Raw genomic sequence first — 15,591 nt, forward strand, 5'->3', positions numbered from 1 at the left:
AAAAAAAACCACTCACCCAAATGGGGAGCTCCAGGCGCTCTCAATCCCGAGAAGTCTCCTTAGACAGCGTCCCAGACCCGCGGCTCCAAGAAGACCATTCAAAGTGGGTGGAGGTGAAGTCACCCTGCCCAGGGGCAGGGGAGGATGTGACCATCAGCACCTTGGCACCACCTTAGGTGTGAAGGTGGGGACAGGCGTGGTGGGGCACAAAAGGTGCTAAGGAGCCATCAACTGCCCTATTGAAGGCTCTGGATCTCAGGGGGATGTGCAACTTGGACACTCTGGTTAGGGATCTTCAAACAAAAATAGATGTAGGCAATGTATATATATTATTACTTCATCTTAAGGAAGGGAGGAGCACAAGCACACAGGGCATCTGAGTTTCCTATAGATTATAGAGGCTACCTGTAGCACGGGAGCCACAAGGCTGGCACACTGATTTATTAATACTGTTTTAAAATCAGTGCGCTTGCATCTGATTTTAAGTGCTCTCAAACTGACCTTAGCAAATGGAGCAGTTGTCCTCAAAGTGAGCAACTTCCTCTCGTAGCCAGGAGTCAGATCTTCACAGCAGGAAAATAGAAAAGAAACATTGAGTCAGGATGACAGTTTGTTGTTTCATATAGACGAAGAATAACATGTGAAAAATAGGCAGAAAAAGTGATTTCAGCCTGTTCAGGAGTCAATCTTAGGTATAAAAATAAAGGACCTCTGTAATAGTGAGAGAACAGCATCAGGTTCATGGGAGACACGGTGTTATGGTTTCTGCTGGCTGTTTCTCTCTGCAGTTAGCAGATCCGTGCTGACCCACTGGCACTGATGTGGGAACAGCAGCACAGTTGGCCTTGCAGTCACACTGCCCCTCTCCTCCCCAGGAAGACAGCAGCCTCCTCAGAGGTGACTGCAGAGCTCAGCCAAGGTGAGATCCACTAGAAAGAAAAGTATAATGGGCTTTGCATCCAGCCTCAGGAGCACTGGACCTCTCCTACTTTCACAAATGGGCTGGGTTTTTTATGGCTGTACCACCTCTTCTGGGTCTTACTGCTGAGTTTTCTTAGCACATAGTCAATTGATTTACCTTACAAATGATGTTATTTTATAGTAACCATGAACACAGATATTCTAGAACTGGTGTTTCAGGAGCTATTGAAAACAGTGGGAGACTTTCCATTGCCTTCAGTAAGCACTGGATGCTCCTGTTCACTCTGCAGCATTACACTGCCTTTTTCCTTGGCATTACCTGTTCTCCATTGCTCAAAAAATAGATACGTGGGACCAGCAGATGCCCAATGAGCGTCTGATATGCTCCCACACACACCTCTCTAATAACTGCAGTTAAGTAGTGGCCTGTGCTGCTCCAGTGTCCTGCACAAAGATTTCAGAAAGTTTGGGACAGGTTGTTTTTTTTAGTTTAGGCCACTGATCCCCATAGGTTTAAACCCGTCCTATGCTAAGTAACCAGGGAGCTTTGCCAGTGGACACAGAAAAGCAGTAATGGTTCAGCAGAGTGCTGATTTTGGGGAGGGGGAAAGAATACCTTCCATCAGGGGACAAGGCTGCTTCTTTAATTTTCCTGTCGTTTTCCATCTTCCATCTCCTTCCCATGAGTGTGTTTGTTCCCCTCGTTTCTTCCCACTTGGTCTTATCACTCTGTTTCTACAGTCCTTTTTTCCTCCCTTAGTGGTGCACATATTGTCCCAGCCTTAACATACATCAAAGAGATGTAAAGGACCGTGTGTCCCTTTTGTAACCTTTTTTTTCTGTAACCTTGCTGGTGTCACTGTGAATATTCATACGTCTCCAGGCTGTAGGCAGCCCTGGGGTGAAGGAGCACCTCTCCACTACCTGCAGTGGGTCTGTGCTGCCCAATTTGAACACAGCTAACTGCTCTGGTTCTGCAGAGCAGCAGATTTTACAGGTTAAGTCCAAGCCACTATGAAGAGTCACTCATTTTTGTGCTGCACATTCATTGGCCTTTGATTCCCCCTCGTCCCTGAGTCCTGGAGTAGCAGAGCTGCTGCTATTTTTCATGTCATTTTGGTGCCCATTTTTTGATTACTTCTTGGTCATGCCCTTCTTTCCAGCCTAAATGAATCAAGTCATTTTATGTCATGGCATTGCGGTGGTAGAGAACTGGCCCTTATGTCCAGGTGTTGACCTACAGCCCCCTCCACACCAGTCACGTACCGTACCTGCAGTGCGGCGTTTCCATCTGTAAAGAGGTGTAAGAGCCAGGAAACAAACCAGTAGGTCTTTGGACAGAGGAGCTGGTGCTGTGCTCGTGTTGTTCCTCCACCCTTCAGGAGGCTGAAGGAGGCGGTGGGGCTGGTGTAACCTCCGGGTGCTTCCCCCTCTCTTTCTTCTCTGGCTTGGTCTGGTGGGCACCGCTGCCTCCTTGGGTCCGGGGGCTGCTGACACCCTTTGCCTCAACATACTCGTCTGTTTAAGCTGAGGTAGGAAGATCTGTTGGAAATTTGATGAAAAGTTATCAAAGAGGATGCACAGAAGACATCTCAATCAGTGAGCTGGGAATTGGATTGAACGGGGAATCTGAATTGCCCGAAGCCCAACCGAGGGGATGGACAAATGGCGGGGAAGAAGTGGTTTTTAAGTTGTTGGAGTGCACAGCTGAGCTCCCAGACAGCGGGATGGTCACTGCCTCCGTATGACTTACCAGGCTGCAAAGTACGCTTGAAATACATGAATAATCATGAAATGCAGGGAGCAGCTGAGCTGCTGCAGCCGAATTTCAGACTCAGCAAAGACAGGTGAGAAGTGAAGCTGAACTGACATCTCTGTCTCGTAACGTGTGCAAGAGGTGACAGCGGATCCCGCGATCTGCTGTAAGATCAGAAGTGAAAATCTGAGGCCAAGGGCGAAGATTAGGGCTCAGGACATCTCCTCTTACATCAGCAGCCTTTGCATATTGCAGCCAGTTAGCTTGATTTCTTAATCCAAAAGTAAATCCTTCTGGCATTGAGCTTGTGGGATAGTAAGTGAAAGAATAATTCAGGGCAATGGGAACTTCACGTTCAGCTCAAACAGATTCAACACTAACACAGTGTGGTTTTCTGTGTAGGTGTAAGACGAAGACAAAGTACGTGGATACCTGTTGCCTTTGCACTCTTGCTGACAATACATAAGCCTAAGTAGGTCAAACAGGAACAATACTCATTTTTACCAGAGAACTATAAGCATTTCTAGTTTCTCTCTCCCTCTCTCTTTTCCTTTTTTTTTCCCAGGACTTTAATCTTTTATATGAAGAAGCAAAGTATTACCAGCTGCAGCCTATGATTAAGGAACTTGAGCGATGGAAACAAGAGAAAGAACAAAGGAAACATTTCCAGCCTTGTGACTGCTTGGTCGTAAGAGTGACTCCAGATCTGGGGGAAAGAATTGCATTGAGCGGGGAGAAAGCTTTAATAGAAGAGATCTTCCCGGAGACCGGGGACGTCATGTGCAACTCCGTAAACGCAGGCTGGAACCAGGACCCGACCCATGTTATTAGGTTTCCTTTGAACGGATACTGCCGGTTGAATTCAGTGCAGGTAATGGCCTCTCGGTGCTGGCTCATCTATTTGCTGGGGTGGGTTTTTTTTTACTATTTCTTGTTCAATTATATGCAAATTATTTGCTTCTGCCCAATTACCTTCAGTGCTTACACTGCAAGGAGACATTTTCTGCCTGGTGAGATCACAGTCTTTCAGGTTTTCCTAAGTCTAAGCAGAAAAATAGATTTAGGTTCTGTGTATGTTAGTGCCATGCTGGTCTCATAATGGTGTTATACTGATAAATGCTAATTTTTTCATCAATGTATAGCCTGCAGCAGTTTTTTTTCCCTCCAAAGTGCCCCCAGGAAGAAAGAGAGAGTTCCAAAAACTACAAAAAAAAATCTCCACACCATTTTATAGAAAATGCAACAATGTGTAAATGCATAATTTATGTCTCACTCATAATTAAATGATGGTGCCTGCAGGATGGACTTAAAAAAATTGATCTCTGCACTTCTTTTTTTTTTTTCAAAAGGATGTTCTATAAAAATTGCCCAGAGTATTTTAAACAAAATGTATTTCATTTTATACTCAGAGTTTTGACATTAGGTTTAAAATTAAACATATGAAACAAAAGAAGATAACTGGACAGATAGGTGGATGGTAGCGGAAATAAATATGTGGCTTGTGTTTTGGCAGCAGCCTTGTGGGCAAGAAATGCCATTTCACAAGGGATCAGCGCCACTGCAGCCAAAGCCGGGATGTTGTGGCTGTCCTTGGGCTGCGGAGGGGCAACGGCGTTGATGATGCTGTTAAACTGCGCCTTAACGAGGGCAACACAGAGCTCTTGGGTTTTTGCATGCACGCCTTTAAAATAAGCTGCAAAGAATACTTGTGTTTTGGAAAGTGAAATCAGCCGATGGGGGAATGTTTCCTAAGTTACCGTTCCCTGCGGATGGGCTGTGGGAAATGCCTTTCTGGCCTTGGTGGGCAGAGACCCGCTGAGGAGCTGGGGAGGGGGTGCGATGGCAAGGGAGCCCTCGGCTCCCCCGGTGTCACTGCACAGCTGGCTGAGGCGCCTGCATCTCCCAGACTGCCAGCTGACAACGTTTTTAGGAGGTCTGCAGTTACCAGGGTAGGTAAAGGCGGATGGAGCCGTGTTTAACAACCTGCATTTGACACCGACACGTCCCTCCGTGGGCAGTGTTCCCTGGGGCACCCTGCGCTGCAGACACAAAGCCTCAAACAGTTGGAAAACCAGCTCGCTTTGGTAATTTGGGGTTCAAGACTCCCATGTGTTTTACTGGGTTGAACTTCAACAGTGCAGCGCCTGTGGTTAATTTTTGCACAGTCCTTAGCAATTTCGCGTTTGGCGAGGTTGAGAGTGGCCTGCCCCAAAACGAGAAGGCTGGAGTGGGGTGGGAGGCAGACGGGGTTGCTGGCAGTGGGGCCAGCGCCGAGTCCATCCCAGTCCATCCCACGGGACAGCGTGTTCGTGTCTCAGCCGTGCTGTCCATGGCATGCAGCGAGGTGCACGCAAGCAATTACAAAAGTAAAACAACAAGGGGTGACTGCGAGGCACGGACGGGCTCAGAGCTGCAGGAGCCAAAGCGCTGGGTGCCCACGTGGCTCAGCACCTGGCTCAGCACCTGGCTCAGCACCCGGTTCTGCTCTGTCCGGAGTGGCCAACTGGTAGGAAATGTGTGCTTGTAGGAAAAGCTGAATGCTGATTATTGCGAGTATTTGAATGTGTTTTGAATTCAGTCAAAATTTAGGTGGAATCAAAGAGTCTCTTTGCAGGTCTATGTTGTGAAAAAAGATTTCTGTCAAAGAGTCTACAGTCTAAATATTATTATTAAATTACATCATTTTACTAAATTACATCATTTGACTATATAATTAATAGAAAGTGTTTTCAAACACTTTCTGGAAAATGATGCATTTCTGAGACCAAAGGCTGATGAAGTCAGCTGCTAATTATCACTGGCTCTGATGGACTTCGGTCAGGACACAGGCGCTGCCCTTCGCTGGATTTTTTGGCAAACCAATATTACATCAGCAGTTGGAAGAACAGTGAAGTAAAGGCATAGACTGGAGGGAGCTGGGTGAGAAGGGACGGTGGCTGGAAGAGCAGAATAATTGCCCAAGAATCTCAGAGCGATGTGGTGAACTCTGCCTGCTCTTTGCTGAGATAGATCATTTTTCTCTTCCTGTGTCCTGCCACATGAATTTGGTAGCACAACTGCAATACTTACAAATTCTTTGGATCTTTGGAAAATATTTTCCTCAAATGTTTTGTGACAAGAACTGTGCATATATAACACAGAATGTCAACACTGAGTAGGTAGTGGCAGCAAAAAAATACACAGTAGCTCTTAATTCACACCCATTTGTAATTACATATAGTTGATAGAGTTTTCCTAAGACTGACACTGCTTTTTCAACTCCTTACAACAGGTTCTGGTGAGATACACAAGCTTACCTTAGAGAAAATCCTGCAATGCTCGTATATGTTGAACGTTGAGTCTTCATAATTTAGAATATATTCAGTAGTATTCCGCAAAATTTAAAAGTAATGCAATAAGTGAAAGTATCATGTTTCTATTTGGAAGACCTTCCAACAAAATCAGATGCGCTTGGAATACTGGAAGACAGAGTATATTAAATCCTAGGACAAATCCTCTATTTAATATTGTGTGTGTGCCTCCCTATATGTAGGAGAATCACAGCTGATACTCATTTACTTCTTGGCATATTCTCTTTGGAGATTTACAGAAAAGTAGCTCTGATTCAATTCAGAGACACTTACTGGTTGCCCTCTGTCTGTGTCTTACCTCCAGAAAAAGCAATGTGCATAGAGGCAAGTTCACTAAACGGCATTTAAATCTGTTCATGTTCAACACGCCGCTCAGTCTCCAGCACACACCGGCGCATACAAACCAATGCTGAGCGCACATGGCAGCAGCTCTGCCCACAGACCTGACCTCAACCTCATCCACGTTACGCTTAAAACCCTACAATATTTAAACATTCTCTGCGTTGTTTACAGGATTTGGCCTGTTTTGTTTCTTGCTGAGAAAACTGATGATCCCAAGGTTTTTAAGGCTAGATTATAGCCTGCAGTGTAGTCCTCCGAGCACGTCGGTAGCAGAAATGAATCGCTTTGTTCTGCGCGCGGCGCTCTAAGGTGTAACGTCTACCTGGATTGTGTGTTTGCAGAGAGCCGGCTCGGTAAAGAAAAGCCCTACATTAACATGCAGCCTTCTGTAGCTTTGGACCGAGGCAAGCCAAGGGCACCCCCGCGCGTGTTTTGTCTTACAAGCAAATTGATTTTTGAAAGTTTTTAGCAAGATTTTGAAGTCACGTCTCTATCTGAAATCCTACCTGTCAATCCTCTCTTTCGTTATCCAGTTAAGTGGAAGAAACCTCCTTTCCTGCAGCCTCTCGTCTTCATCTTGCCAGGTCTAGGAACAGGGATGCACAAAACAGCCTGGTGACGTCTTCTTCCTTCTTCCCTCTCCAGCTCCTGCCAGGAGCCAGGAACGAGTGTTAATGTCTGCACCCCACTGCTGTCCTACAGGCTCCCTACAGCCTGGACAAGCGAGAGAGCTGTAAGCGTTCTCTCTCTCTCTCTCAAATATATTTTGATTACACAGTCTCCCTGTCCTTCTTTTCATTTGTTGAGGTCCATTTTTCTTCCATATGCTGGTGTGTTTTTTCAGTCTTTCAGTTCTACAACTTTCTTAGAGTATAAAGTAGATACAAATCAGGGCAAAAGTCAGTGAGATTTGGCAGATGTGCCTTTCTGAGAACATAAGCCCCCGTGTCCCAAGGCCAGGCAGAGCTCCTCGGGCAAGTTGATTTCCAGCATATTCTGCGTGGCTTAAGCAAAGCTGTGCTAGAGCAGCTCCCCTCCTTCGCCTGCGCTCAGCAGCCAGGGACCAGCTACAAGGTTTTAGTGACCACTAGAAACCCGAACCACGGACTAAAACGCAGACGGCTGACACAGGCGACCTCAAAGAAGGGTTCCCATGGATTAAAACCAGCAAATGCTGCCATGGCTTGCACTGCACTATGGCACAACGTGCAGTTGGATACAGTTTTGCTTTTGAAATCAGTTACCTTTAATAAAGGTTCCAGACTGATATTGCTGGATGGTGCAGTCAGAGCACATCAAGAAACGCACCGCGGCCTGACGTGGGTCTGTGTGCGAGGGCACAGGTCTGGGGTGCACATCTTCAACAGCATCGGCTTCGGCCCTGGAACATGAGGCTTTTAAGTACTTCTGCAGTAGGTGGAGCTGCTGAAGTGCTTCACTGGGCTGGGAAAAACAAAAAAGAAACCAAATTCATTCTATGACGTAAACTCATGAAAGCGTAGGAGTTGACTCCATGTGACGTTGGGTATATTGCTTAGATACCTCTCTAGGCTGAGTGCACAAGTTTCTACACAGCTCAGTCCCTGTCGTGGTGCCTGGTATGTGGGGATGCTGGTGTTACCAACTTCACCAGGTTTAGTAAATCACGGCGGTCACCTCCCAGCGCAGCGGGCACACGTGCTGTAGCAGCAGTCGTGGCACCTTGGCTGAGGCTGTTGCAGAACAGCACAGGCTGCTGCCCTTGGTGGCACTGATCGGTGGAGGAGAAGACAGGAACCACGTTCCCAGGCTGCTGCCCTGGCCTCAGGATTGCTGCCCGCGGCACAGATGGAGCCCGGCGTCTCCTCCCGTGGATCCTGCTTTGCAGATCTGCCACAGGTGGGGCTGGCGTCTGCTCTCACCTAACGCCGAGAAAAGTCTGTGTGAGTCCTGCTCTGCTGGGAAACCGTATATCAACACGCTCACCCATGTGAAAACACAGCCCCTATCATACAGCCAAGATCAGTATGTCCTGGGGTGATGTGCTGTGTGACAGTCTTGGAAATTAAAGTTGCCTCTGGGTTCCTTAAATTTGTGCATCTAAATTGCACCAACTTTTCTTTAGGAAGAGAAAGAGAAAATACATATTCAGGCAATACAAATTAACCTCTCTCTTGGGCCAGAACATCTCCTTGTTGCCCATGTCTTGGCCGCACCCCGTCCCTGCCGTGCTTGGCTGAAAGCAGCGCTCCCTTCCAGCGAGGGAAAATCACAGCTGTGGTTTCCGTGCAGATCTGGTGGAAGGGTCACCCAGACTCTCAGACATTTTCGTCTGCCAAGGAAGAGCTGAGCAGCGTTTTCAGCCCCTTTCTGTAACACTGTTCATATTACTAATGAGTAATGGGCAGTTTTTATTATGACTCAAACCCAGCGTTGCTTTCTATAGGCAGTAAGAGATAACATCAATATCACCACAGTCCAGGATTTTACTATATAAAGTACTAAGCTGCTCTGCAGAGTGCTTATTTGTTTGATTAATTTTTGTTTTCTACAGAGGTTTGCTGAGAGCGAGACTTTAATCACAGTGTAGTCATTTAAGAATAAGTTATAGAATTATAGCTGAATAATATTCATTCAACGAGGACTCGAAAGACTAAATCCATCATTTACAGCCAGTGCTCCTGAATGCTTTTATCACTAAAGTGTGTGAAATATTAATCTGATTTTTTTCCTCACATTACAGGTGCTCGAAAGATTATTTCAGAAGGGATTTAACGTGGCAGCTTCTTGTGGTGGTGGGGTGGATTCCTCTCAGTTCAGTGAATATGTGCTGTGTCGCGAAGACAGACGACCACAACCTACCCCAACCATCAGAATAAAACAGGAGCCCCTGGACTAGACCCGACCCGTACTCCTTTGTAACCGTAGAAGTGTTTAATAGTCCCTTATGTGAAACACTAAGGATTTGCAAAACAGTATTAGCAAACGGATTTTGACTTTATGTTGCCAATTAGTGGTATTCTGAAACTACCTGTCACGTCGCCAGCCATGAAATGCATTTGAAAAACCAGTTGTCTGTTTTTCACGATGAAATTCCTGAGCATGCTCAGCATCCCAGGCCTGCTGGGAACGTACTTTGGGCCGAACAGCTGCGGTGGTGAGAAAGTCGAAGGTTCACAAACGCCTGACCCGAGACCGGACTTCTGCAGAAAGACCAATTAATGAAAGCGATTTGGAGAGATCAGCAGGAGAAAGGGTCTGGCGGCCTTTCCAACAACACCCGATGCTGTGACGCGTGAAGTGGGCACCTCCGAGAGGAAGACGGTACTAAAAGCTGCACTGAGAACCCCCCCTGACAGCCGCACCTCCTTTCATATCAGACGTGCTTTACACCTCCATACGTTATGTTACACTTCTGTGATTGTACTCGCTCATGCTAGCAAATGGCTTATTTTTATACAACATTTCCAACTGAAATATCTCTCTGTGGACAGAATCCAGAATCAGAAAAGGACCGATTCATAGTCAACTGGTGCTCGGTACTTCAAAAACCCCACACAAACCAACCCAAAAAAGCGACTAAAGATTTGACATGACCGATGATGGCAATATTTGCAAAAGTAGGGATCTGGAAGCACAAAATCAACTGCTGCCCACCATCACCCACGGGTCACGTCCCGAGCGTGGAGCTGCAGTTCTCTCCACATCAGTCTTGGTTTGCCTCGGAAACTGTAGAGTTTCGCACCATCAAGGAAGCGCAGTTCTGCCAAGCAAGATCTGCCACCTTCGTTACTCATTCACTAACCCTGGTATAAGCCCACATTTAGGAGGAAACGTTAAGAATTTTGGACTAGACCGCTCTTTATGGGTCTGGAATTTTTGCAAAAACATAAAACCCTGTACTGCCATTGTCCGGTGAGAGCAGGCCACCTTTTGTTTAGATTGTTTTTCTCTATTATTTTAAACTATTATTAAAATACCGATTCTGTAGCTGCCCTCTGTGTAGTTTTCTCTGCCGGAGCCCGCTGTGTGCAGGACGTTTCCGCTCCTGCCCCCATCAGCAGCGACGCCGACTCGCGGGCTTCCTAACTCAGGAGACAGCACCGTGTTGCAGGTGCGAGGTTATAAATAGCCTTCTGCTAAATCCTCTTTATTGCTGTTTAGCATGATTGGGTCCTCAGTCACTAATTCCTGTGTTAATCACAATTTAGTTTCTCCCACGTTAATTTATAGAATACTGTTGTAGACGCTGAATTTTAATTAAACTCTTTTTAGGTGCATAAATGCGGCCATATAGAACAAGGGACAGAGTATTAAGTGGTCAACAATTAGCAGTTCTTTAACGGCAAATCAATTACAATCAGGTAAAATCTAAAACATGAAGTCTAGGACTAACATTTTCTGAAGTGATGAGCGGTATTGACCATCCAAGGTACGATCTAGGCAGGGGTCTGATTTTTGGAAAAGTGCTGGATACCTGTCCATGGAAAATCAGCCCTCTGCAGGTTTGCTCCCCTTGGTTACCCAACTCAGAAGCCTCTTCTAGAAATCTCAGCTGATAAGTACTGGCCTGCTAACTTAGCAGAACCTTTCAGCAAATCTGTCTACTTTCAAAGAGTTGTAAAGTTATTTTATTTTGTGGTTTTATACTTGTACGACATTCTAAAGTTGCTAGGTATTGCCATATTTGAATATATGGCGCAACACCCACCTTTGTATGTAAGATATCTGTAGAATTGTATATTATACATTTAATATTGTAAAGAACTTAACGTATAATTGTCATGTATTTGTGTATGCACATTTCTTATACAGTACTTCATGCCATAAACATTTCTGTAAAGTAAATGATCAAAAATAAGCAAGTAGGGTGGAACACTCACTGTATCTCCCATGTTGTTTGAAAGAGGTGAGGACTTCCGATTGTGTCTCCTCCATCCCTTTGCTCCATTCAGCTTGATGTAGCCATGTCTTACAACAGAAAAAGAAAAGGTGTTTTATTTATTACTTTCATACATTGAGTTCACTTTAAGTTCAAATAACGCGTGTAGCTCCGTGTTTTTACCCCGTGCGCTCTTCCTCCCGCCCTCCTGCACAGGCAGAGGCGGCACCGGCAGCCACCGGGCGCTGCTGATGGTTCCGCTCCCTGCGGTACCTCCGGGCTGGGGAAAGGCGGTCGCCACGTGTTTACATTTCACCATCACAGGCGCTGGTTCTGCCCCTCGCACCGGGGCCGGGTACCCACCGGTGCTTCTCGGTGTACGTGGAACAGCGCCGCATTTGCGGTCGGTTGGGTTTGCTCAGTTTGGTGTTCACCGTTGGTTTTTACCGCTCAATAAAGCGGCTCTGGTTTCGGGGCGGCTTGCTAAGGCGGCACCCTAAAGGGCTCCAGGCTGCGCCCGCCGCGTTAAATGTGAATCCGAGACGGAAAGTTTGAGCCATGACATCACAGCGTTGCCTGCAGAACAGCACCGAGGCAAGGAAGACATGTGGAAACAATCACTTCGTTAGAAGAAATATGCCTTTCAAAGAAAAAAAAAGTTAAGCTGCGACATGTTCTTTTAGTTAGTAACTTAAGGTCACTTATTTAAAGTTTGTTACAGTTTCATTTATATCTTTCTTACTTATTTCCCTGTATTTTTAGGCAACAATATCAGCAAAAACTGATTTGAATTTTTACTTCTGGCCTTAAACCATAGCAACGTAACTTAATTAAGAACATTGCCCAGCGTCACTAAAACACGGTTTAAAATACCATAGAAGCTCCAGTAAAGCTGCGGTGCGCAGCCAGCGAGTTATTATTGAGGCCAAAAAGTGAGCCCAGCCTGCTTTGATTGAACAAATTGTTCTGATTCTCTGTTGCTGAGCACTGAAACCGTGGCTGGAAGAACAGGGGTGTTCGGTGGCCCTTGCTGTGCGCCCTGTGACACCCTGTGACTCCCTGTGACACCGCAGGGCTCCCGTGTCTCGGCCAGAAGGCAAAGGGAGGATGTTCTGTTGTGCTCATTGGACTCGTCGCTCTGAGAAAGCAGCTGTTGAGTCCATTCATTCACTGTATTAATAGCATCGAGGTTTGTTGACAATTTTATTAGATGTTTGACAAAGGATAACTATCAGCACAACAAAACATTGAAGTATTTGGTTTTAATATTTCTTTGTGGGTATTCTGTTAATATTCTAACGCAAAATGTTTCTGAGAAGTGCTTAAGAACTACGAGACAATGTGAAATTCCTGTTTGATAAATTAATACTGTATGTCACTCGATGTGTTTTACTTTAGTAAATTGTTTTATTTCTTTACAAAATAAGTACAAATAAGGGAGTATGTTTTCACACAAATTGGGGGTATTTACGAGTATGTACAGAAATCATCAAAATAACGTAATTCTAATAAACACAAGGCCTTTATAAACAATATGTACAAATTATCAATACATTTAAAACATAATTTTACACTTCCTGGCCTTAAATACCTTATGAATAATCTTTTGGCTAAATAGCAGCAGTATAAATTTTCTTCTGCTTTTCATAAACCTTAAAAAATAATTAAAACTTTTGTTTTTTAAAACTATTGGACAAATAGTTCTATTTGTGCTTTTGCTATGGTTTCCCATTAAAAAAAAAAAATTGCCTCAAAAAAGTGGCAAGCATAACATAGTAAAAATGGAAAAGATAAATAAGCAAACGTCTCCCTTCCGTGGTTACTGATAATACTGTTGTGTCTGATGGGCACCAACGTGTGCCCACCTGCCTGCTCCCTGTTCTGGCCTTTTTAAACGGCTCGCACTGACTTTGCTGGGCGCCCCTTAAACTCCAGCCCAGCAAAGCAGTTCCAAAACGCTCCTCCCGCCCAAGTACTTAAAACTCCTCCTTATGCTTAAAGTCCTGTGCTCGTCCATGAGCCTCCAACGGGGGTCTTGGAGTCCCTGGGGCAATGGGCTTCGCTCAACCCGCGCTCCTGGGTCTCCGAGAGTGGAACGGGCCCCAAAAACTCCTTTACAGTGACTTTAAAAATCCATATAGATACTCTAAGATCTTTACTGAACAATACTCTCTTTTAAAACCACCATTAAACCATACTCTTTGCAATAAATAAATTAAGATATTTTTTAGAAAATAAACCCCAACTTTGATTCGTGTTACTAACCAGCTGCTACAAATGTGCAAAAGGTTGAAGAGAGTCAGGAAACAAGTGGACGTTAGTCAAGGTAACTCAGCTGGGACCCAAACACACCGATTTCGCACGCTTAGGATCTGGTTCAGCAGATGGCTCAGGAAACGAGCTGTGCAGCAAAAGCAAAACACCTAAATACATGAAATCTGTGAGCGCATGCAGCGGCTCTTTGCCGTGCAAAGAACTGCAATTGTAACGCATCTAAAATAACCACAGGTATCACCATGGTCAGTGGAAACAGCGCTATCAAAACTATAAAGAAAACCAAACGTAACACGGTGGCGAGGTCCCGGGCCGTGGGTGCGCTGGGGCAGCGGGCTCTCCACTTGCGTAACTCCCTACGCCATCTCCTGCAGCCTCATCTACAACAGCCAAATCCAGCAAGACCTTGATGTTGGTTGTATCTGCGGATTTAACATTTTAAAACCTTTTGCACATTTATTTGTTTTTTATAATTCTTTTTTTTTTTTTTTACATAAAGGGAATTTATTGCATGTGTCTGACAATTTACAAAACAAAATTACTGGAACATTGACTTCTGAAAAAAATAGAAGGCACATTAAAATGACAGCTTTTCAATGCAAGTTGAGCTTCTGTATGGAGAAATCAGTACAGTTCTTGGCTTTATTTAAGCAGAGCTCGATAGAGCAGGAGAGAATGGCTCGTTTCTCTTTCCTGTTCCATGTAGAAGATGAAGTCCCTGAGGTTTACGCGCGTTATTTTCTGTCGTGCATACTGCCTGGACGAAGGAGCCCCCACGCCAGCCGGACTCCCGCCGGACATGCCCAGGCCCTACAAAGAAAACAGCAAAGTCAGAAGTCCTGCAACAGTAAGGAGCGAAGTCCTGCAACAGTAAGGAGCGTCCTCATACTCTCGGGTTTACAACTGCTAATCACTGTGTTGTTTTAAACATCTTAAATGGATTACTGTGAGCCTCATATTACGTGAGGGGGTTTTTCTGTTCTTCTGAGCCTCGCCAAGTTAACCTGAGTAAAGAAACCCAAGTGAAAACACACGCGAGGCCAAATCTTCATTTACAACTTGGGACAAATACGTCCGACCCATTCTCCCGCTGCAGCCGTGTTAACTGTAGACGTATTTGAGCACTTTAATTTCGGGAACCTTTTGAGGATAAAACTCTTCGCAGCAGAGAAAGCCATCTCTGGTGGATGCAAAGCGTGCTCCGCAGCGGCAAGTCCCACGGGGACCCCGGTTCTCTCCTCAGGGTCAATGAGACAAAGGCTCAGTGTGGGGAGACACCGAATGGGCTTCCTGGAGCACACACCGGCTGAGAAGCGGGAAAATTAAATCACAAAACCGCAGATGTTATGCAATGATAAAGAGAACCATCAGTATACTATTTTCTAAAGCTATGTTAAATCATTTTTTGGTTGTTTAAATTGGTTCAGAGCTACTGAATTACTGAATACCTCATCCTGGCTTTCTATATGGAGAGAACATCCACAAACTGGGCCTGGGAACCCTGTGATCTGAATATTTAGAAGCTGAAAGGCTGTAATTACAGACTCTGCAGGCTTGTTGAGTTTCAAACCTGAAACCTGATACACACACACGTTCAACTCCTTTTTCATCCTTAGGAGACCACAGTTTTTATTAATTCCAATTGATTTCTGACAAAATAAACTGTTCCAACTTAGAAAAATAGGGTTTAATCTCTAAAAAGATTTAAATTATTTATCAAACCTCTAAGACATCTGGCAAAGTTTTCAATACTTTTAAAATCCCAAATTTACTTACTGCTGCTCTTAATAACCTACCTTTCTTTCCTCAGGAAATACTTATTCCAGGATCATGGTTCTAGCCATTAAAAATACAGTTAAGTGTAATTTTACTGCTGAAGGATAGTAGGGGGAACACATGGTGCGCTGGGAGTAAGACACAGCCCTGTTTCCCTGCTGCTTTGCTCTCCGGGTACCAGCAGTCGGACTGTGCAGAACGACACCGGTCATGTTATTTCTCCTATATCTGATTACTAAACTACAGTAGTGGGGCAAATCCTGTTCTCTTACAACCACAAACACAAAAGGCTTAATGTAGTGAAAAGAGTG

At 45.0% G+C, this 15,591-nt stretch overlaps 2 protein-coding genes across 6 annotated transcripts in view; one reads left to right on the plus strand and one right to left on the minus strand.

Annotated features, from left to right (window-relative positions):
* The window catches only part of KCTD15 (potassium channel tetramerization domain containing 15), a 51,318-nt gene extending 38,710 nt beyond the window's left edge, over positions 1 to 12,608 (plus strand). For all 4 annotated transcript variants that reach the window (XM_071814331.1, XM_065848040.2, XM_065848039.2 and 1 more), the window contains exons 4-5: positions 3,243 to 3,548; positions 9,092 to 12,608. In XM_071814331.1, the coding sequence (XP_071670432.1) occupies positions 3,243 to 3,548; positions 9,092 to 9,247 (462 nt within the window). In that variant the 3' untranslated portion in view covers positions 9,248 to 12,608. The remainder of the gene's footprint in view (positions 1 to 3,242; positions 3,549 to 9,091) is intronic.
* Positions 12,609 to 12,907: 299 nt separating this feature from the next.
* LOC136107302 (transcription initiation factor TFIID subunit 4-like) overlaps positions 12,908 to 15,591 on the minus strand; it is a 135,673-nt gene continuing 132,989 nt past the window's right edge. For both annotated transcript variants that reach the window (XM_071814330.1, XM_065848266.2), the window contains exon 15: positions 12,908 to 14,314. In XM_071814330.1, the coding sequence (XP_071670431.1) occupies positions 14,147 to 14,314 (168 nt within the window). In that variant the 3' untranslated portion in view covers positions 12,908 to 14,146. The remainder of the gene's footprint in view (positions 14,315 to 15,591) is intronic.

The sequence above is a fragment of the Patagioenas fasciata genome, chromosome 13 (assembly GCF_037038585.1).
Source record: "Patagioenas fasciata isolate bPatFas1 chromosome 13, bPatFas1.hap1, whole genome shotgun sequence".
NCBI classification, from domain to species: Eukaryota; Metazoa; Chordata; class Aves; order Columbiformes; family Columbidae; genus Patagioenas; species Patagioenas fasciata.